The sequence below is a fragment of the Microcaecilia unicolor genome, chromosome 1 (assembly GCF_901765095.1).
Source record: "Microcaecilia unicolor chromosome 1, aMicUni1.1, whole genome shotgun sequence".
Lineage (NCBI taxonomy): Eukaryota > Metazoa > Chordata > Amphibia > Gymnophiona > Siphonopidae > Microcaecilia > Microcaecilia unicolor.
In genome coordinates this window covers 357,468,957-357,492,608 of record NC_044031.1, presented here as the reverse complement: position 1 = coordinate 357,492,608, position 23,652 = coordinate 357,468,957, and the positions used below count along the sequence as shown (strand labels likewise).

Sequence of the window (23,652 nt, the reverse complement as noted above, 5' to 3'; positions counted from 1 at the left end):
GGTTATGGCTAGGAGTCCTCGGATGCAAGGCACAAGTCTTTTAGCACAGAGCACATTTCACTTCTTCGTCGGTGATCTCCGTATTTATGGAACTACCTTTCCATGGTTCCAGTCCTACCCAACTAACACATTCTTCAGTCTACTGTGCCCCCCTCCTCTCAGAACTGAGACCACTTAAATCAGGGGTACCCCAAGATTTAGTCCTTGGCCCAGTCCTTCTTTAATGTTTTTCTGTTCCCTCTTTCCTTCCTGATCCCAGTCCCTAGGCCTCTCCTATATCTATGCAGATGGCACAGATTGTTGCCACTATAGATGATCTCTACTCTCAGTCCATATCCTTGATCTCTTCTAAGTTGGATACTGTAGCTGACTGGCTGTCCTATAATTATTTAAAACTTTAATGCTAACAAGGTGTAGATGTTCCCTTTCTTTTCAGAAACAGATTTTATCTGTTGTCCAGCGTAGTTTCTTCACCTTAAGGCAGATCTGGTCTGTCCTTTCAATGCTCGATTTTTCCTCTCTTAGAATCCTTCTCTTGGCTCTTGTCATTACAGAGTTAGATTACGGTAACTTTTTGTATCATGGTTTACTGCTTTCTCTAATCCGGTGACTTTAGATTATCCAAAACACTATTAAACTGTAATTTAGTAAAAGAAAACACGATCACGTGACACCTCTGATTACCTCAGTCTCTCTCGGATCCTCTTTAAATATTGACAACTGTTCATCAGACCTTGCACTCTGGTCTTCCGTCATTTCTGTCAAACCTTCTTGTTCCTTATTAACCACAGCAAACTGTTTGTTCGTCCCAACAGCACTTATTCACTGTGTCCTCCTTTCGCCACATTTGGCTTGACTCTCTCTACAAAACACTTGCTTTATTGTTGCATCCACTCTGTAGAATACCCTACCTCTTTCAATTCAAGACTAAATTTTCTCAAAAGACATTTAAGTTCTGTCTTGAAGTGCACTTATTTTCTCAAGCTTTTCTGCAACCCTGATCCTCTCTTAAAATGAATGTAATCTCCTTTTAGCTTACCCATCCTCTCCCTTGTGTTTACCTTTCCTTTCTATACCTCTCAGTTTTTGTCTGATTGTCTCCTGATCTTCCCCTTAATTATTGCTTTTTGACATTGTAACCCACTTAGATATCTTTGTACATATTAGCAGTATCCTATATAATAATTTGCACCTCCAACGTTCCATGTCTGGCTGCCTGGGTTCGTAACATCTCCTGACATCAGCCAGCCTCCAGCGATCCATTCCCCCTCACTGCCCCGCCCTCGCGTCAAAATGTAATGACGTCAGAGGGCGGAACAGTGAGATAGAAGGGAACGCTGGAGGCGAGCTGACGTCAGGAGGGATGTTACGAACAGAATGGAAGCCAGCGCCAGCCAGCCAGAGAACGTTCAGGTACAAATCGAGGGGAGGAGAGAATCGCAGGACATGGAGAGGAGGGCAGGGCAGAGGAGAATTGATGGACATGGATGGGATGGGAGGACAGTAGAGGAGAGAATCGCGGGACACGGATGGGAGGGCAGAGTAGAGGAGAATTGCTGGACATGGAGGGGAGGGCAGGGGAGAGAGAAAAAAAAAGCTTACATGACAACCTTCCTAGGGCCCATTTCATTGTTGAGGAAACAGGCATGGATCCACTAGTATGAAATAAAGCTGAACTTGAACTAGATGACATCATAAGCCAACACAGCAGGTACTATGTAAGCCACATTGAGCCTGCAAATAGGTGGGAAAATGTGGGGTACAAATGAAACAAATAAATATCAGTGATACACTGGTTATATTGTGGCAGGGGCTTTACCTTTTACAGAGCTATGGGGGTAGAATAGAGGGGGCTGAAAGGGGCTACTGGCAGGGAGAACTCTGCTGCAAAGGGGATAGAAGAGGCAGAAAAGAGCTAAACGGTGAAGAGTCTGGATGATGGGACAGTGGATCTGTGGGGAGTCAGATAGAGGGGCTAGGAAGGGGTGAAGAAGATTGAAAGGGTTACTGATTGGGAAAAAGAATGCTGAAGGGAAGTGAGGCTGGATGATGGGGACAGGGACTATAGGAGTGGAACTGTGTGAGAGGAGTAGAAACAGGCTGTAAGAGAGAGAGGATCTCAGAGAGCATGGTGATGGGGAATGTTTGCTGAGAGGAGAAGATGATTTGGAATAGAAGAGCAGGCAGAGAGAACACAGGCTGCAAAGGGAAGAGGAGCTAGAAAGGATGGAGGTAACAGGCAAAGGAGATACAAACATATAGAGGAAAGAGAAATGAAAGAAATGAGAAGGTGACTGGAAAAGAATTCATAAAAAAGAAGGAACATGAAAGCAGAGAGGAAACATAAGAGAAGACCAAGAATAAGCTAAAACAGAGGACAGAAAACTATAGACAAAGGATGGAAAATTGTTAAAAGTTTAGTAAACATTTCTGTGCTAACTGGGCAGATTCAAGGGTACCTAGTATTTTGTTCTCCAGCTCTACAGTCACCAGGATAAGTACATAAGTACATAAGTAGTGCCATACTGGGAAAGACCAAAGGTCCATCTAGCCCAGCATCCTGTCACCGACAGTGGCCAATCCAGGTCAAGGGCACCTGGCACGCTCCCCAAACGTAAAAACATTCCAGACAAGTTATACCTAAAAATGCGGAATTTTTCCAAGTCCATTTAATAGCGGTCTATGGACTTGTCCTTTAGGAATCTATCTAACCCCTTTTTAAACTCCGTCAAGCTAACCGCCCGTACCACGTTCTCCGGCAACGAATTCCAGAGTCTAATTACACGTTGGGTGAAGAAAAATTTTCTCCGATTCGTTTTAAATTTACCACACTGTAGCTTCAACTCATGCCCTCTAGTCCTAGTATTTTTGGATAGCGTGAACAGTCGCTTCACATCCACCCGATCCATTCCACTCATTATTTTATACACTTCTATCATATCTCCCCTCAGCCGTCTCTTCTCCAAGCTGAAAAGCCCTAGCCTTCTCAGCCTCTCTTCATAGGAAAGTCGTCCCATCCCCACTATCATTTTCGTCGCCCTTCGCTGTACCTTTTCCAATTCTACTATATCTTTTTTGAGATACGGAGACCAGTACTGAACACAATACTCCAGGTGCGGTCGCACCATGGAGCGATACAACGGCATTATAACATCCGCACACCTGGACTCCATACCCTTCCTAATAACACCCAACATTCTATTCGCTTTCCTAGCCGCAGCAGCACACTGAGCAGAAGGTTTCAGCGTATCATCGACGACGACACCCAGATCCCTTTCTTGATCTGTAACTCCTAACGCGGAACCTTGCAAGACGTAGCTATAATTCGGGTTCCTCTTACCCACATGCATCACTTTGCACTTGTCAACATTGAACTTCATCTGCCACTTGCACGCCCATTCTCCCAGTCTCGCAAGGTCCTCCTGTAATCATTCACATTCCTCCTGCGACTTGACGACCCTGAATAATTTTGTGTCATCGGCGAATTTAATTACCTCACTAGTTATTCCCATCTCTAGGTCATTTATAAATACATTAAAAAGCAACGGACATGGAGGAGTAGGAGGGAGTTGTCAAGTGTGAGGACATGGTCTGAACAATCTCTTTAAAATGGCTCCTCTTTGGAGGATTAGAGAGGAACATCATTCCCCTTTTCGCAAAAATAAAAGAAATATTTCCCTGTTACATGTGGGAATGGACCAAGCTGGCTTATTTATTAAAACTTGCTAGATCGCTATAACTGCCTCAGGTAGTGCAAAGCGGTGTACATACTAAAATTAAAAGAAACAAACTCCATTTCAAGACAGGAAAGTGTATCACTCAGACCAAGGAAGAGAGGGCAAAGGAGGGAAGGGAAAAGTAGGAAAGGGAAAGACAGCTAATGCAACCCATAACAGTGTGTCAATCTGATTCACCAAAAGCCAATTTAGAGCCATGTTTTTAATGACGACTTGAAAGTTTTGAAAGATGTCTGAGACCGAAGAGAAGAGGGAAGATTATTCTGAGTGTGGGGAGCGAGAAAATAGTGGAATCATAGAAAGCTTGCTTGGGGTCGGGGAGAACCAGACGATGGTCATTCAAGGAGAGAAGAGTGCAGGAGAGGGAATAAGGTATGGTTAAGCATGCTAAGTAATCCAGGCGGAAAGCATGAAAAGTCAAGTGTAGCTATTTTAAATTAAATTCTGTTTGCAACCATTAGCCAGTTGTGGTGTTTCAAAAGTGGGGTACAGTGGTCTGAGTGTCATATGTGACATAAAAGCCCAATTGCAGTATTTTGCAAAGAATACAATTTTTTTTTTAATGATGACTGGGAGACCAGCATATAATATGTTACAATATTCAAGTCTGGAGCTGAAAAATAAAAGTAGAAGCGTATGAAAATCTTTGTGACTGAAAAGGTGTTGAACCATTCGAAGCTGGTGAAAGAGAAAGAAAGAAGTCTTTGCTAAATGTGCAATCTGATGTTCCCAAATAATGCCTGGGTACCTGAAATTAGTGACTGGAGTGATTTTTGAACCTAATAGGGTAAGATCAGAAGACTGAGGAGTAATAGTCCCTGAGAGCCAACAAGCTGTAGTCTTATCAGGGTTAAGGATCGATTAAGATGGTGGTCTGCATCAGCTCAAAGAAATAGCATGGCAGCAGCAAGAGGAGCTGATGTTCACATGACCTTGACGTGTCACCTAAGACCTGAGTGTATGAATATGTAACATGTCTCTGTAGTAAAACTGACATCACTTCAGTACTATTACCGTATAAACTTGAGTATAAGCGAATTAACATTTTTCCACTGAAAAATGGGAGGAAACTTAACTCGAGTATAAGCTGGGGGTGGGGTTCAAGTATAATCTTTCCTCACCTGCATTTCTCCGTTTCTTCTTCTCCCGTAGTGCATAGTATTTTTGCCTGCTTCCCCCCGGCATGGTTGCCAGCATTTCTTACCACTCTCTCCTGTTTGCTGCAGCTAATACATAAATGAAAGCAAGCTGGTGTGGGGGAAACACAGACATTTCTTCTGCCTTGAATATAAGTCCCCAATTTTTGGTTTTTTTTTTTTGTCCAGAAATCTCTGCTTTATAGTTGAGTATATATGGTACTACAAAGTTACTGGAAGTTTTCTAAAACAAACTAACCCCTCTACTAGGTGCATTCTGACCTAAATGTGTCCTGTTCGGCTATGGACATCCTAAACTGTTGAAATAGCAACATATTTGAGCACCTGGCATTAGCGGCTGCCAGTCTATCAAGAGAAACATCATCACCAGCCGTCCAGGATGGCTGGTGCTGGCTCCCTTGGGAGCTTGCCAAGCATGCTGAGTCAGAGGGCACTAAAGCAGTAGCAGAGTATACAAGCTCCAGGTAATAATTATTAAAAACATGTACCCAAAACTTAAGTACACCTCGGGTGCTGCACCCTGAGTACTGTTTTCCACTGGTCCAGGCTGAGAGTTTAAACTGACCTGACCCTCAGTGCCAGATACTGGGACAGGGCTGTGTGGCTCTGCCTGATTGCACATCTCTCAGCACTAGTTTATCCATACAAGCAGTAGCAGGAGAAGCTGGGTCACATGACATCATATGATGGCTGCCTCTTGGACAGTCTCCAGTTGGTGAGTAGAGCTGGATTTGAAGGTGCCCCAGGCTGTCGGAGGATGGGTGAGAAGACAAGTGGGATCTGGTATAGATAGAGGATTAGGTTTTCTGGGTTTAAATTTTAGTACAGGCCAAATTACAGTGTTCTCTAGCAATCTGCTCTCGTGGAAGGACACGATGGCAAATCCTGAAGCGAGTTTGGGTCTGACCTCAGCAGCAGAGGAGGGAAGGGGAAGAGAATGGGGCCTGGATTCCAGGTTTTCCCTGGTGACAGGTTGCTTAGGGCTTCCAGTGGATGTCTGGGACAGGGGTAGGAGGAAGATATTTTAATCCTTCTGTAAGATTTACCTTGCAGGGAGAATAAGCTGAGGGTGGTGCTGAGGGGACCCTATTTAGAAGCTCTAACATCTATAATCTTACTCCCTAGTTTTCATGGCAGGTGAATTTTACTGTATTGGCTGTTTTTTTTTCTTCCATATGTATCTTTGCTTTCCTGATTTCTTTACCAGCTTCTCTTAGCTTTTTTTCAGGTATTGTTGTTTGTCTTCCTCTTTCTGCAATCTCTTCTAGTCTGTGAAGACTACCCTCTTTTTTTCATACTTTTTCAGCTACTGTTTTTGAGAACCAAGGTGGATTCCTTTTCTTCTTCCTTTCATTTACTTTCCTAATAAAAAGGTTTGTTGCCCTTAAAATAACTTCCATTCCACTTTCCCACAAATGCTCACACCCAGCTAATAACTCCTTGAGGTAGTTCCCCATCTTTTCATGGATGCTTCTCGCCTTTCTGTCCCCTCTCTGTTCTCTAGTTTAATGAACGATGCAACCTGCGTAGACATCTTGAATATGGAATTGGTTCCTCGCTTTGAATCATCCTTTCTGTCGGACAGAGGTGGAAGCTGTAACGGGCAACAGTTTTGTTGGCATTTTTCCCAGCCGTACTTCAGTTGTAGGAGTTTTTGCACCTCAATTTATAGTGTTCTCCTCTTAGGAAGGCAGATGTTTCTGAAGACTGTATATTTTTGCAAGGCTCTAAAATACTGGCTCCCAGATTCTTACTTTGAAAATAAATAGCCAGATCTTCACATGAAATAATTTTGTTGATAGTCATTCACACTAGACAAGTATATGTGTGTGTATATGTATGTATATGCATATATATACAGTGCACTCCATTGAAGTGCACGTCGGATAAGCGCATGCTCTGTTTAACTGCATGCTGTACTTCGGTCCCATTTTTGGCGCCATCAATTTCTATGGGGACAAACTTTGGTTTAGCGCACCACTGATAAGTGCAGGATTCGCTTATATGCATGGTTTAAGACCACTCCTCTGTAGGAAAGACTCCGCATAAGCGCGTGCATGGAATATGGAAGCCGATTGGCACGTTACAACCAACAAGATTTCAAATTTACCGCCCCTTTAACTGCCACAGGCAGAATAAGCCTCTGGAGTGGAGGAGTGGCCTAGTGGTTAGGGTGGTGGACTTTGGTCCTGAGGAACTGAGTTCAATTCCCCCTTCAGGCACAGGCAGCTCCTTGTGACTCTGGGCAAGTCACTTAACCCTCCATTGCCCCATGTAAGCTGCATTGAGCCTGCCATGAGTGGGAAAGCACGGGGTACAAATGTAACAAACAAAAAATAAGCGAAAGAATGTTGTTAGAGTGTACACTGGAGTCACCGTCACGCAACTGTAAGACTAACACTGGCAGAACGAATAGATGTTCTTAAAAAATTAGAAAACAAACAAAGTTAAGCATCTGTTGCTAAAGAATATGATGTCAATCCCAGTCTAATTTCACATAACTTGAAGCAGAAAGATCAGCTTCTGAAAGACTGGCAAAACAACACAAATCCACACAGGAAACGTAAAAGGATAGGAAAAGCTGAGGATGTAGAAGATGCTCTTCTTCGGTGGTTTTCTCAAGTCAGGAGCAGACAGTTTCCTGTCAGTGGTCCACTGCTTATGGAGAAAGCTAATCAGCTAGCTGAAATTCTTGGACTAACTGAATTCAAAGCTACTGTTGGATGGTTGGAAAGATGGAAGGAAGGAGAGGAACAACATAAAATTCAAGAAACAGCATGGTGAGAAACAAGACACTGATGAATTTAGTGCTGAAAATTGGGTTGTTTCAGTTCTTCCTACCATCTTGAACAAGTTTGCACCTCGTGACATTTTCAATGCTGATGAAAACGGTCTCTATTTGCAAACGATTCCTGATAGAACACTTGCATTCAAACATGCCGAAACTACTGGAGGTAAAACATCAAAGGACCAACTGATGATCCTCCTTTGCTGCAATATGGATGGGAGTGAGAAGTTGGAACCTTTCGTCATTGGAAATAGCAAACAGCCCCTTTACTTCAAGAAAGTTAAGCGACTTCCTGTGTCATACGAGGCTAACGCAAATTCATGGATGACTGGGGAAATTTGGAAGTTAGACACTAGAATACGGGCACAAAAGCGTCAGATTTTGTTGCTTTGTGATAATTGTGCTGCACATAGGGATGATGTCAGGCTGTCTGACGTCAAGGTGGTCTTCCTGCCACCAAACACTACCTCTCTGATCCAACCTATGGATCAAGGCATAATAGCCAATTTCAAACAACATTATCGGGCTCTTGTGCTACGTCGTCTGATGAGTGTTATGGATGACCAGACTGGCAAGGATAAACGTACTGTTGAACTGGCTCATAATCTATCACTGTTGGATTCCCTACATGCAGAAAGAAGCCTGGAATCATGTTACACAGGTAGCCATTGTGAACTGCTACAAGCGGGCAAGCTTTGTTAAGGATGTGGAGAGGGACGAAACAGATGCAACTGTTGCAAACGCGTCAGATGAACAGGCTATTGGCATCCCAGCCAGTGTTACTGAAGAGGAGTTTCATCACTGTGTAGCAGTTGATTACGATCTACAAACAGCTGACGACAGCACTGATGTCAAGATATGCGCCTACATGCAGGCAGAAGGCAAAAGTAGAGACTAATAGACGATTCACCACTGGAGACGTGAGTCCAACAGTCTTTATTATATCAGAGATAACGACCCGACACAGGCCGTGTTTCGACGCTAAAAAGCGTCTGCATCAGGGGTCAATAAATACACCAAGTAATGAATGCAAAACAAAGAGTCCTACTTGTATATGTGTTGTCAACTCACTGATCACGTAGCACCAAACAGAATATGCTGGATACAAACTATCAGAGCAAAATAGTTTGTATCCAGCATATTCTGTTTGGTGCTACGTGATCAGTGAGTTGACAACACATATACAAGTAGGACTCTTCGTTTTGCATTCATTACTTGGTGTATTTATTGACCCCTGATGCAGACGCTTTTTAGCGTTGAAACACGGCCTGTGTCGGGTCGTTATCTCTGATATAATAAAAACTGTTGGACTCACGTCTCCAGTGGTGAATCGTCTATTAGTCTCTACTTTTGCCTTCTGTGATTCGTCATCGTAGAGAACTTTTCCTGTTCTATATTTTGGATTTTGGTACCTACACGCAGGCAACAACGGCTAATGATGAAATGAGCAGTGAGGCACATGCTGACGAAATTCAACAACCTCCTGTCACTTTTGCAAGAGCGCTGGAGAGTCTCAACACCGTGCGGGCCTATCTGGAGGCCACTGGATGTCAGTGCTATGACAGTTTTTACCGTCTGGCAGACGTAGTCTATGGAACTCACAGACCCAATAGTATACAGAGGACTATAACTGATTACTTCAAGTAAGTCTAATGTCAGTAGACGGAGACCGTATACAGTACGTATAATAATAAACAGTACTGTACATATGTTTATCAGATGTCAAGCTTCTTTGGGTCACAACGGTTAAGTACATGCTCCGGTTAACTGCATGCATTTCTTTGGTCAGAGACCCTTGCACTTAAGCGGATTGCACTGTGTATGTGTGTGTATATATATATATATTATATAACTCACACAGCTCTCTAACCCCCCCCCCCCCCCCCCCCCCCCCGCCCGTGAACTAAGCCACACGCTAATGCTGATAGCTAGTATACTAGCGCGGCTTAGTGTACAGGGGCAAGACAATCATCTTTGCCCTAAAAAGTTAAATGTCTTGCTTTGTCCACATCTTTATAACGTCTGCTGTTGGTGTTTTACTTAAGCAGATCCTATTAATTAATAAGGTGAGAATAAAGTTATGATAGGTATTACAGGTATTACCTTTTTCTTTTGCAGGAAGCTGGTTCTTTGCTTCTGGAGGGAAGTTTTTTGATGTAAATGAGCTTTTTTTTTTGTATGTTATCCTGTTAGACTTAGGTCTGGTTGTATGTGGTACTGTATTTAATTAGTATGTGCACCATATACACCATATAACATGGATGTTGAGGTCCAAGATATTTGACCACGTTATAAGTGAATCGATGTTATATTGGGTCCACAGTGTGATATGTAATGACAAAAAACCCCAAAAGGGTCCAACCCTTGACAGTGTTATATCTGGCTGCATTATGTGGGTTCTACAGTGTATTTTACATTCTGTGCATTTCCTTGGATAGAATAGGAAGTGAGTTTAGAAATGTTACACTTAAATAAAATAGTAGACCAGTACAATTGGGAATCTCCTTGCTTTTTGCGTTACAAGGAGATTTTTTTTTTTTTTAACTTTGAAATTTTTATTGTGTTTTATCATATATAAGTACATAAGTAATGCCTACTGGGAATAGACCAAGGGTCCATCGAGCCCAGCATCTTGTCCACGACAGCGGCCAATCCAGGCCAAGGGCACCTGGCAAGCTTCCCAAATGTACAAACATTCTATATTCCTGGGATTTTGGATTTTTCCAAGTCCGTTTAGTAGCGGTTTATGGACTTGTCCTTTAGGAAACCGTCCAACCCCTTTTTAAACTCTGCTAAGCTAACCGCCTGCACCACGTTTTCCGGCAATGAATTCCAGAGTTTAATTACACGTTGGGTGAAGAAAAATTTTCTCCGATTTGTTTTAAATTTACTACACTGTAGTTTAATCGCATGCCCCCTAGTCCTAGTATTTTTGGAAAGCGTGAACAGACGCTTCACATCCACCTGTTCCACTCCACTCATTATTTTATATACCTCTATCATGTCTCCCCTCAGCCGTCTCTTCTCCAAGCTGAATAGCCCTAGCCTCCTTAGTCTTTCTTCATAGGGAAGTCGTCCCATTCCCGCTATCATTTTAGTCGCCCTTCGCCGCACCTTTTCCAATTCTACTATATCTTTCTTGAGATGCGGCGACCAGAATTAAACACAATACTCAAGGTGCGGTCGCACCATGGAGCGATACAACGGCATTATAACATCCTCACACCTGTTTTCCATACCTTTCCTAATAATAACCAACATTCTATTCGCTTTCCTAGCCGCAGCAGCACACTGAGCAGAAGGTTTCAGCGTGTTATCGATGACGACACCCAGATCCCTTTCTTGATCCGTAACTCCTAACGTGGAACCTTGCATGACGTAGCTATAATTCGGGTTCTTTTTTCCCACATGCATCACCTTGCACTTGCTCACATTAAACGTCATCTGCCATTTAGCCGCCCAGTCTTCCAGTCTCGTAAGGTCCTCTTGTAATTTTTCACAATCCTGTCGCGAGTTAACGACTTTGAATAACTTTGTGTCATCAGCAAATTTAATTACCTCGCTAGTTACTCCCATCTCTAAATCATTTATAAATATATTAAAAAGCAGCGGTCCTAGCACAGACCCCTGAGGAACCCCACTAACTACCCTTCTCCATTGTGAATACTGCCCATTTAACCCCACTCTCTGTTTCCTATCCTTCAACCAGTTTTTAATCCACAATAGGACATTTCCTCCTATCCCATGACCCTCCAATTTCCTCTGTAGCCTTTCATGAGGTACCTTGTCAAACGCCTTTTGAAAATCCAGATACACAATATCAACCGGCTCCCCTTTGTCCACATGTTTGTTTACTCCTTCAAAGAATTGAAGTAAATTGGTCAGGCAAGATTTCCCCACACAAAAGCCGTGCTGACTCGGTCTCAGTAATCCATGTCCTCGGATGTGCTCTGTAATTTTGTTTTTAATAATAGCCTCTACCATTTTCCCCGGCACAATCATGTAACTTAGAATGATCTTCAATTGTTATAACTATCTCACAATTATGCCTCAATATACATACTGTACAGCTATTATGACGTGTAACTTTTTGATACTGTATTGCATTGTGACATATTTTAACATGTATAACCAAATAACCTTGAATAAACCTCAATTGTTATAACTGTCTCGCAAGTGTGGTTCCGTATTCTTACGAAGTAACGATTTAAACATACTCCTTTTCCATTCAGGTACATTAACAATCAACGACCCTTAACTTATTCCCTTCTGCATATCTTGGTATCTTAACCTTAGAACAACAAACAAACTATCTCTTAGTTACTATATATCTCCACATGTTCAGCTCTGTAATCCCCCCCAAACCCTTACCCCTTCCCCCCTCCGTTAATGCTCCCCTTATATCCCCCCACTAATTGTGCGGGCACACCTGATTCCCCCCTTCCCCTCTCCCTCAACATGGTACCCCCCTATACCCCCCTCCCCCCTAGATTACCTGTTTATCCCCTTTAGAGTCGTTCTATCATGTGTTGTAGCCTTGCCCAACCCTTCTTGAGTTTGACTTCACCCTCCCATCTATATACCGTCAATCTCTCCATGTACCACAATTGCCTTACTTGGATTTTCCACTCCCCTATGTCTGGGGGATCCATTAACTTCCAACAGCACGCTATGAGACACTTTGCCGCTGCTAGTCCCCAGCGCATCATTTTACTCTCCTCCCACACCTCTCGTTCGTTGTGCATCCCCAGCAAGCAGGCCTGCGGATTACACACCAGGGATACCCCCATAGTCCGGACCAGCACTTTCATCACTGCCTGCCAGAATGGCACCACCCCAGGGCAGGTCCATCATACATGGAGGAATGTGCCTGTCTGTGTATTGCATCTCCAACACGCATCCGAAGTCCCTGGATACATTTTTTTCAACCTTTCAGGTGTATAGTACCACCTCGTGAGTACTTTATAGGCATTCTCTTGTATCGATACACAAACTGAAGCCTTCTGCACTTCCCCACATACAGTGGGGGAAATAAGTATTTGATCCCTTGCTGATTTTGTAAGTTTGCCCACTGACAAAGACATGAGCAGCCCATAATTGAAGGGTAGGTTATTGGTAACAGTGAGAGATAGCACATCACAAATTAAATCCGGAAAATCACATTGTGGAAAGTATATGAATTTATTTGCATTCTGCAGAGGGAAATAAGTATTTAATCCCTCTGGCAAACAAGACCTAATACTTGGTGGCAAAACCCTTGTTGGCAAGCACAGCGGTCAGACGTCTTCTGTAGTTGATGATGAGGTTTGCACACATGTCAGGAGGAATTTTGGTCCACTCCTCTTTGCAGATCATCTCTAAATCATTAAGAGTTCTGGGCTGTCGCTTGGCAACTCGCATCTTCAGCTCCCTCCATAAGTTTTCAATGGGATTAAGGTCTGGTGACTGGCTAGGCCACTCCATGACCCTAATGTGCTTCTTCCTGAGCCACTCCTTTGTTGCCTTGGCTGTATGTTTTGGGTCATTGTCGTGCTGGAAGACCCAGCCACGACCCATTTTTAAGGCCCTGGCGGAGGGAAGGAGGTTGTCACTCAGAATTGTACGGTACATGGCCCCATCCATTCTCCCATTGATGCGGTGAAGTAGTCCTGTGCCCTTAGCAGAGAAACACCCCCAAAACATAACATTTCCACCTCCATGCTTGACAGTGGGGACGGTGTTCTTTGTGTCATAGGCAGCATTTCTCTTCCTCCAAACACGGCGAGTTGAGTTCATGCCAAAGAGCTCAATTTTTGTCTCATCTGACCACAGCACCTTCTCCCAATCACTCTCGGCATCATCCAGGTGTTCACTGGCAAACTTCAGACGGGCCGTCACATGTGCCTTCCGGAGCAGGGGGACCTTGCGGGCACTGCAGGATTGCAATCCGTTATGTCGTAATGTGTTACCAATGGTTTTCGTGGTGACAGTGGTCCCAGCTGCCTTGAGATCATTGACAAGTTCCCCCCTTGTAGTTGTAGGCTGATTTCTAACCTTCCTCATGATCAAGGATACCCCACGAGGTGAGATTTTGCGTGGAGCCCCAGATCTTTGTCGATTGACAGTCATTTTGTACTTCTTCCATTTTCTTACTATGGCACCAACAGTTGTCTCCTTCTCGCCCAGCGTCTTACTGATGGTTTTGTAGCCCATTCCAGCCTTGTGCAGGTGTATGATCTTGTCCCTGACATCCTTAGACAGCTCCTTGCTCTTGGCCATTTTGTAGAGGTTAGAGTCTGACTGATTCACTGAGTCTGTGGACAGGTGTCTTTCATACAGGTGACCATTGCCGACAGCTGTCTGTCATGCAGGTAACGAGTTGATTTGGAGCATCTACCTGGTCTGTAGGGGCCAGATCTCTTACTGGTTGGTGGGGGATCAAATACTTATTTCCCTCTGCAGAATGCAAATAAATTCATATACTTTCCACAATGTGATTTTCCGGATTTAATTTGTGATGTGCTATCTCTCACTGTTACCAATAACCTACCCTTCAATTATGGGCTGCTCATGTCTTTGTCAGTGGGCAAACTTACAAAATCAGCAAGGGATCAAATACTTATTTCCCCCACTGTATGTGATCCCATTCCCGCTCTGTAAAGTGATAGCGCAGATCCCTCTCCCACGCTCTCTGAAATGGATATTTCTTTTCATCCTCTCCCTGGAGGTAGCGGTACACCACCGAAATGGACTTTGGGACCTTTCTCAACACACTCCACAAGTTCTCCAACCACTCTCTCTCCCGTGGTATTCCTCCCCTCCAACCCTGCTTCCCCATGAAATGCATTAGTTTTGTATGCGCAAATCTGTCACCCTCCGGGATCTGATACCTATTCCTCATCTCCTCAAAAGACTACAATCCACTATCATGCATCCCATCTCTAAATCTCTCCACTCCCCTCCGCTCCCATCTAGCGAACGTGGCATTCTCCTTGCCCGCTAGGAATTTAGGCTCCCACCTAAGGTGAGCCAATGATGATACCTCTGCTGGGCGCCCCCTGCGTTTCCTCAACGATCCCCACACTTCCAGTAAATGTCTGAGGAATGGGTTGCATGTCCCTTTCCCCAGGCTCTCAGAGGTCCACAACAGTGTCGTCAACTTCCTCTGTGGCCAGTAGGCTTGTTCCACCTGAATAGCAGGCTTCTCCACCCCCTGTTCCCAATCCAAAAGCATCTTTGATTGAGAACCCCAGTAATACCACTCCAAGTTGGGGACCGCTCTCCCTCCCCTCTCCTTTCCCCCTCCCTCCCACAACACCCTCTGGGCCAGCCGCGGTCTCCTGTTTCCCCATATGAATTTCATTATTGAACTCTGTAACCTTTTGAGAAATGGTTTCGGCACCGCGATCGGCAGTGTCTGGAAGAGGAACAATAGGCGCGGCAGCACGTTCATTTTAATCACAGCCATCCGCCCACACCATGACAACCATTTCTTTTTCCATCGCAACATATCATTTTGTATCTGCTCTTGCAAGCGTCCATAGTTAAGTGCGAATAACCTCTCTAGATCCCCCGGCAACTGAATCCCTAGGTACCTAATTCTGTGTCTTGCCCACTTAAACTCAAATCGATCTCTTACCTCTGCCTCTTCCTCCTCCCGTAAGGAAACTCCCAAAATCTCACTTTTATCCCTATTTATTTTAAGTCCTGCATATTTCTCATACTCCTCAAATATCCCCAAGATTATCGGTAGTGTGTCGCTCGGATCTTTCACATAGAGGAGCATGTCATTGGCGAACAACGCTATGCGGTGTTCCCGGTCACCCACCCCCTTACCCCCGGGTGGTCTCTGATCGCCACAGCCAACGGTTCTACATAACGGGCAAAGAGGAGGGGGGACAGCGGGCACCCCTGTCTGGTGCCTCTACCAATCGAGAAAAAGGGCGAATATCCCCCATTAATATTCAAACACGCTGTTAGGTTCTTATACAGGGCCTCTACCCAAAGACTAAAATTCCCTCCCAGACCCATTCTCTGGAGCACTGCCCGCAGGAACCCCCAATGTACCCTGTCGAAAGCCTTTTTGGTATCTATCGACAGTATAGCTACCCCAGTGCTTGTGTGTTGGGCCTCCCATATCAGGTGCAGTGTTCTTCTAATATTATCTCCTACTTGCCTCCCCGGTATAAAACCGGCTTGGTCCGGGTCTATTAATGTAGGTAGCAATCTGCCTAATCTGTTGGCCAGCACCTTAGCTATGATTTTAGCATCCACATTTAGCAATGAAATGGGTCTGTAGGACCCGCATTTCGTTGGGTCTTTCCCCGGTTTAGGTATGACGGTCACTCCCGCCTCCATCATTGATCTCGGGAGCTCTCTTCCCTCCAGTACCCATTACCCACCCTCACCAACAGCGGACTTACCAGGCTCTCGAATTGTTTATAAAATCTTGCTGTAAAGCCATCTAGCCCCGGGGCCTTGCCAGTGGGGAGTTTTAGAATGACCCCCATGATCTCCCCCTGTCTCATTGGTTCCTCCATTCTTTGGCGCCCCTCTGCACTCAAGCTCTGCAGATGGAACGAGTCTAAGTACCCAGCGACAGTCTCAGGTGACTCTCCTTCTGGAGCTCTATACAGGTCTTTGTAGTAGTTAAGGAATCCCTTCTCTATGTCAATGTCTGTGTACAACCACCCTCCCGTACCATCTTTAATTTTTTGTATCTTAGATTTTACCCGTTTTGCTCTCAGACATCTGGCCAACATGGCACTAGATTTATTGGCATACTCAAAGAACTGTTGTCGCACTCTTGTCCGCATATATTCCACCTCCTCCATCTGCCCTTGCTCTAACTCCCCTCTTATCTTCCGGGGTTCCTCCCATATCCGGGGAGATGGGTTTCTCTGATGAGTTCGCTCCAGCTTGCTCAATCTTTGGCGTAACTCCATCAGTTTTTGTCCCCTCTCCCTCTTTTTCCTTGCTCCCCACTTGATATATATACCCCTCACCACTGCCTTCATTGCATCCCACAGTATCCCATCGCCCACTTCCCCTGTATCATTTATTCTCCAGTATTCCTGTATACTAGTTTTCACCTCTTCCCTCACTTGGTCCTCCCCCAATAGAGACTCATTTAGTTTCCACCTAGTGTTCTTCCTCCTGGAACCCCAGCCCTGTAATCTAATCCATATCATAGCATGGTCAGAGATGTGAATTGGTTCTATTTCTGTCTCCACTATCGTTGGCGCCCAGTTGCGATGTACCCACAGCCCGTCTATCCTGGTATAGGAATTCGCTGCATGGGAGTAAAACGTATAACCCCTCTGGGTGCCCCTTACTATCCTACAGCTATCCACCACCTCCATGTTGGCCAAAAATTTTCGTAGCGCCTTTCTTCCCGGTCCTGACTGGTGCCCTCCTCCTCCCGAGTGATCCAACCGCGCGTCCAGAGCAATATTGAAATCTCCTCCCACAATTACCTGCCCTCTTATAAACCCTTGAATCTCCTCCCATAGTATACGAAAAAAAATCCCCCTGTCCTGTATTTGGGGCGTATATATTAACCAGTGTCACCTCCTTCCCTTGTATCAGCCCCCGGAGGGCCACACATCTCCCCTTGGTATCTTTGAATTCCTGCATGTTAGTCATTCCACAAGTTTGTCTGAGCAGTATAGCCACACCCCCTACCTTCCACCCCCCTGTCCCCTGGTGTATAATCGCCTCATTATACATTCTAGAATGTAACAAATGACCATATCTGGGTCTCAAATGTGTCTCCTGCAAGAACAACACATCACATCGGATCCTATTGATCTCTTTCATAACCCTCGCTCTCTTTCCGGGGTTATTGAGACCATTCACATTCCAAGAACCCACCTTCAAATCCCCCCTCCCCCCCTCCCCTGGATCTCCCCTTCCCTTCCTGAGCCCCTACGTCTTGCCCCATCCTTGGCCACCTTTAAATCTAGACTGAAAGCCCACCTCTTTAACATTGCTTTTGACTTGTAACCACTTGTAACCACTCGCCTCTACCTACCCTCCTCTCTTCCTTCCCGTTCACATTAATTGATTTGATTTGCTTACTTTATTTTTTGTCTATTAGATTGTAAGCTCTTTGAGCAGGGACTGTCTTTCTTCTATGTTTGTGCAGCGCTGCGTATGCCTTGTAGCGCTATAAAAATGCTAAATAGTAGTAGTAGTAGTTCCTGTCCCTCCCCTACCCGACATGCCTACTGCTGTCAAGCAAAAAGGAAGCTCCGCAGCCCCCCCCCAGAGCCCCAAGCCCCCCCTCCCCCCTCCTCCTTCACCCAATTTAATGCCCTTTGGGATCCTCCCCACCTCCCTTATCTCCCTTTATTAGCCTTCCATCCCCTTTCTCGCTCATACTCTTTAATGGCATCATTAAACCACTAGGACCCTGGATTTCTTCCCCTCTGTCCCCATTTATCCCCCAACTTCCCATGACCCACAGCAGCCCACCACCCCCTCCCCCGACCATTTTTCCCTTCAGCATGTGAACAGTCAATGTCCTTAACATGTCTTTCATACTCATCCAACTGCTGCCACTCTTAGGCTTCAAGAAGCAGTTCTGTCGCCTTTCTTTCCTCGTCTCACTGCCACCTGCCATGCCGAATCCGATCTTGGATCCTCTGCCCTTGGTGGCTGCTGCTCTTGAACTGGAACACCCTCGCAGCCCAATGCTCAGAGCGCTGTCCAGGCCTCCTCCGGTGTTTTCACTTTCTTCGACTTTCCCTTAACTGTAAGCCACACCGCGAAAGGGAACAACCATCTATACCGGATTCCTTTGTTTCGCATAAACCCGGCCACTTCTCGCATTGTCCTTCTTTTTTGCAATGTAGCACCAGCCAGGTCTTGATATACTCCAATCTTGTAAGTTTTCCATGTGATCACCTTCTGCTGCCTGGCTTTGGCCAAAATCCGTTCTTTGGTGGGAAAGTCCAAAAAGCAAGCGATGATATCCCTAGGTGCCAGTTCTTGCTGAGGCCCCATACTTCTGTGTGCTCTTTGTAAGCGGATCTCTTGCTGTCCATCTTCCTCCTCTGGGTTCAGGATAAACTGGCACAGTTCCTTTATCACTATCTCTGAGTCAGTAAAAATGTCCAGCTCTGGGATCCCTTTAAACCTCAGGTTGTTGCGGCGGGATCTATTTTCCAGATCTTCCACCTGGTCTTTCAGTTGTTGGATCTATTCTGAGTCCACATTCATCTTTATCTTGTTTTCTTTTTTTACTTCCGCATGCACTCGTTCAAGTTGTTCCTCCACCTCCTCCACTCGTGTACCCAAGTCCCGGATCTCCGCCCGCATCTCCCTGAGCGTGGTTTGGACTTCTTTTCGGTATCCCTCCAAATCCGACTTCAGTTCTTTGAACCAGCCCACCACCTCAGCTTTCGAAATCTCTTCAGGATTTTCCCCCTCTTCTCTGCGGGGGTCCTCTTCAGAGTCCGATGGAATGTCACTCAGCTTTTCCACTCCTTGGCCATTACCTGCTGTCTCTGATTTCCCCTTACCAGCTGAGTCCGCCGTAAATCTGAATTTTTCAAGGCTTTTTCTTGGTGGCATCTTGGGCCGCTGTTTCAGGGATATCTCTGCTGCAGCTGTTTTCCTTGCACTGATATCCCCCTGCAGTTCCGCTAGCAGTGGATTCTTCTCCGTACCCGGACCAGGTCCGTCGCTGTGGTTCCCAGGCCGTGTCACTCCCCGCTGCAATGTCACTCTGCTGCTGTGACTGCTGGGCCCCTCAGACTACCAGCCGGCCCTTCGCACCTGCTGCTCTTGCCTCTGTGCTGTAATTGGCCCCGGGGTACCTTTCCCCTTACTGGAGCGCTCCCCCCTCTTCTCTGTTGGGTTCACCTCTCCCGCTTCAACAGTTCTTTCTGGCTCTCCCTGCAGTAACACCACGAGTTGGGGGGGGAGGGGAAGAAGGGCCGCAGCAGCAGTCCCGATCCACTCCAGTCTTTATGATCTCCCCTCCTCAGCCCGCTCTTCACCCTTTCACTACCGGCTACCTACTCAAGTAGGACGGGAGAGCGCGTTCTATCACTGCTGTCGCTCTTTTAGCACCAGCTCCGCTGCTCGCCCGTTCCGGCCGCCATTTTGTTCGGCTTCGACTCGTCTGCATATGGGCTTTCTGGGGTACCCAATGCCGCTCGCCGCTGGCTCGCCGCTCCTCATGCAGTCTCCCTCTGTGCCCCGGTCCCGGTTCTCAGTTGGGGGGGCTTGCGGCCGCAATCCCGGGGGCCTCGCCTGGGGTCGCTCGGAGCTCACTCCTCGGCGGCCATCTTGGATCGTGGCTCCACCGGAAGTCCGGAGATATTTTTTTTTATTAAAAATGTGAAGGTGCCTTAGCTTGCCATTTTCATCCATCATTGAAATGTTTCTGCAATGTGCATATAGTGAGGAATTAGGTAAATGTATTTGTCTAAAGAGAAAAATGTTTCTTATAATGTTTGTTCTTGCTTTGGGGAGCAGGGGAGGGGGCACTTTTTTAATTTTATTGTGGAATTCATGCAATCTCACTGAACTACTACTATGTATTCTTTGCAATTAGTGTTATTCAAACAGATCATCTTCTGTGTAAAGTTGCGATTGATTCTGCAAGTCAGTATAGTTTTTTTTTGGTAAAAACTTTTTAACCTATGCTATTCATTTCAGAGAGAATAGCACACTGCGGCATCAGCTGGAACAGATGCTGCAAAGCATCTTGCCACAAGAGAAATGCAAGGAAGAACTGGAATTGATGAAGGCAGAACTAGAAGAGAAAAAGGTATTGTATTGTCAATGGTGAAGTGGCCACAAGTCAGAGCTTCGCAAGACCCTGAGCCCCTGATGCCACAAATCAGAAGTGACTTTAGCCATTAGGGTTTGCAGAGAATTATGGTGTGGGGGTTTTTTTTTTTTTTTAGATGGATAGTAGTCATGGTAAATCTTAAACATACTCTGCCCCATCCATGTTACTTAGGGGATCTTTTCATTAAGGTGTGCTCACACTAAAAATCAGCTTGCACTAATCGCTGAGATGCCCATTATATTCCTATGAGTGTCTCAGCGTTCAGCGCTACCTGATTTTTAGCTTACCATAGTAAAAGATTCCTTTGATTTGTGCTCCTTAGATTTTGACTGATAACTCGGGTAGGAGAGGTCATTGCTGACTAATGCCTATGTTAGACTACCTTGGATCAAGCAAACCTTGGTAATCTTGTTATCTTTAATCATTTTTATAGTCCATTGCCTTTCTTAGTTCATGTTTGGAAATTCCAATTTTTAATTTTTAATATAATTTTATAAAAATAATACATTGAATGGTTTGTCATTTCAGTTTCAAGATTCTTCAATTATCACTAAAAATAAAAAGTTGAAAAGTGCCTACTTGGTATGACACAATGATGTATTTCCTTTTCCTCCGTTTACAGGCTCAGGCATGTCTATGTGGGGGATTTGGTATAAAGAGACACAGAACGGGCTGTATGGGCAATGGCGTGTGTGTCTTTGTGTTTATGAACAAAGCATAAATATGTATCTATGAGGATATGTATGTGAGATGTTTGCATCATTTGACCTGATCTTTGTTTTCTTGTATTTATTTCATTGTACAGAGTTCCCTCAAGCAATACCAACAAACTCATTTGGAGTACATTCGTGTGAAAGAAGAATGTGACAGAAGTGATGCAGTGTATGTATGCTGTTCATCTGGTGAACAAATCAAACATATAAACGGCAAGTGACCGTACTCACTTGCAAGTGCGCAGTACAGACTTCCCTCTCTGTCCCGCCCTCGATTCAAGATGTCATGACGTCAGAGGGCGGAACAGAGAGGGAAACGGAGTCGAATTGTCGGCTGCCGCCTGGAAAGGAACATCGCGCAAAACAACCTCCACCCTCCCCGCCGCCGCTCCCCTCCGTATCGGGGCCCCTGCACTGACCTGACAGCGCCTCTCACCTCCGTGTGGAAGTGCTGCAGGCAGCAGCAGAGCGATCTGCTGCTGCCTGTAGCGCTTTCACACGGAGGTGAGAGGCGCTGTCAGGTCAGTGCAGGGGGCCCGGCACGGAGGGGAGAGGGAGCAGCGGCGATGAGGGTGGCTGGACATGGGGGGAGGGCAGGGGGGAGAGGCCATGGTTGCTGGACTTGGGGTGAGAGCAGGGCACAGAGGAGGGTTGCTGGGGAGGGGGGGAGGCCAAGGGAAAGAGGAGGGTCGCTGGATATGGGGGGGGGGGAGGTGGGATGGTGGACGGGGTGAGGCCAGGGGAGAAAGGAGGGCTGCAATACTCGCCCGTTTTTACGGGCTTAACGGCTAGTGCTTTATAAAGGATGCTGTGTATAATTTTGTTTTCAGTAGTGACTCAAAACTATTGACAGCAATGGAAATAATTTCATGTTGTTTATACAGGTAGATAATATGACCATATTCAAAATTCTCAGAGCTCTTTGGAAAGGCAAAAACCTTTTACTGCTTATGTATGGAATTATGCTACTTTACCGCTTCTGGTGCTATATGCCCCCCCCCCCCCCCCCCCCCCCCCCCATATCCTGTTTTGAGGATGTGAGATGTCTTTTTGTTGCTGTTGCTCTGCAGAGCTTCTGAAGTGTCTTCTGAAAAACCATATAGAGACCTGTCAAATTGAGGGCCATGATATATCAAGAGTCCCTTGCTCCCCTGTATAAAGCAGGCTATGCATTTACAAGTTTTTTTTTTTTTTTTCAAAAGATAATTTTCTCTTGATAAGTGGTGATTGAGTTTGATACCTAAGTTGGGGTGACATCAACTCATCAGGATACCACAAATCTCCCAGGTTTTAGAACTAAGTGTAAAGTTCTGAACATGCACATGTGCAGCAGGCACCTCAGTATCTCAGTTTTTTTTGCCAAATGAAAACAAATGGGTTAACAATCAAAGTGATTTAACTGACTAGAAATGGCTGTTGACCAACTGGGACTAACCAATTATTTTCAGCAGCAACCGGTTAGTGCTGCTGAAAATGCCCAGTTAGTGCCTCTTCCAGGACTGGCTATTTTGGGGGCATTCCAGGGATGGAGTTAGTACATAAGTACATAAGCATTGCCATGCTGGGACAGACCAAGGGGTCCATCGAGCCCAGCACCCTGTCACTGACAGTGGCCAAAAGAACAAGCATTTTGTCCCGCCCATCCAAGAAATAGTGTATTATTCCCTCGTCCATTCAGTATCATTTTATGGCCTTTTCCTCCAGGAAGCCGTCCAACCTTTTTTTGAAGTTAACCGCCTTAACCACTTTTTCCGGCAGCGAATTCCAGAGTTTAACTATGCGTTGAGTGAAGAAAAATTTCCTCTGATTCGTTTAAAATTTACCACATAGCAGCTTCATCGCATGCCTCCTTGTCCTAGTTTTTTTGGAAAGCGTAAACAGACGCTCCACATCGACCCATTCCATTCCACTCATTATCTTATAGACCTCTATCATATCTCCCCTCAGCTGCCTTTTCTCCAAGCTGAAGAGCCCCATCCTCTTCAGCCTTTCCTCATAGGGAAGTTGTCTCATCCCCTGTATCGTCTTTGTCGCCCTTCTCTGCACCTTTTCCAATTCCACTATATGTTTTTTGAGGTGCGGCGACCAGAATTGAACACACTACTCGAGGTGCGGTCGCACCATAGAGCGATACAACGGCAGAATAATATCCTTATTTTGTTTTCAATCCCTTTCCTAATGATACCCAACATTCTGTTTGCTTTCCTAGCTGCAGCAGCACATTGAGCAGAAGTTTTCAAGGTATCATCTGCCATTTAGACGCCCAGTCTCCCAGTCTCGTATGGTCCTCTTGTAGTTTTTCACAATCTTCCTGTGACTTGATGACTTTGAATAACTTTGTGTCATCGGCAGATTTGATTACCTCACTAGTAACCCCCATCTCTAGGTCATTTATGAATATGTTAAAAAGCAGAGGTCCCAGCACTGATCCCTGAGGGACCCCAGTAACTACCCTTCTCCATTGCGAATATTG

At 45.4% G+C, this 23,652-nt stretch overlaps 1 protein-coding gene across 3 annotated transcripts in view; it reads left to right on the top strand.

Moving 5' to 3' along the window:
* ICE1 (interactor of little elongation complex ELL subunit 1) overlaps positions 1–23,652 on the top strand; it is a 352,896-nt gene that overhangs the window by 64,801 nt on the left and 264,443 nt on the right. For all 3 annotated transcript variants that reach the window (XM_030209647.1, XM_030209639.1, XM_030209656.1), the window contains exons 5-6: positions 20,331–20,442; positions 21,272–21,348. In XM_030209647.1, coding sequence (XP_030065507.1) covers positions 20,331–20,442; positions 21,272–21,348 — 189 coding nt within the window. The remainder of the gene's footprint in view (positions 1–20,330; positions 20,443–21,271; positions 21,349–23,652) is intronic.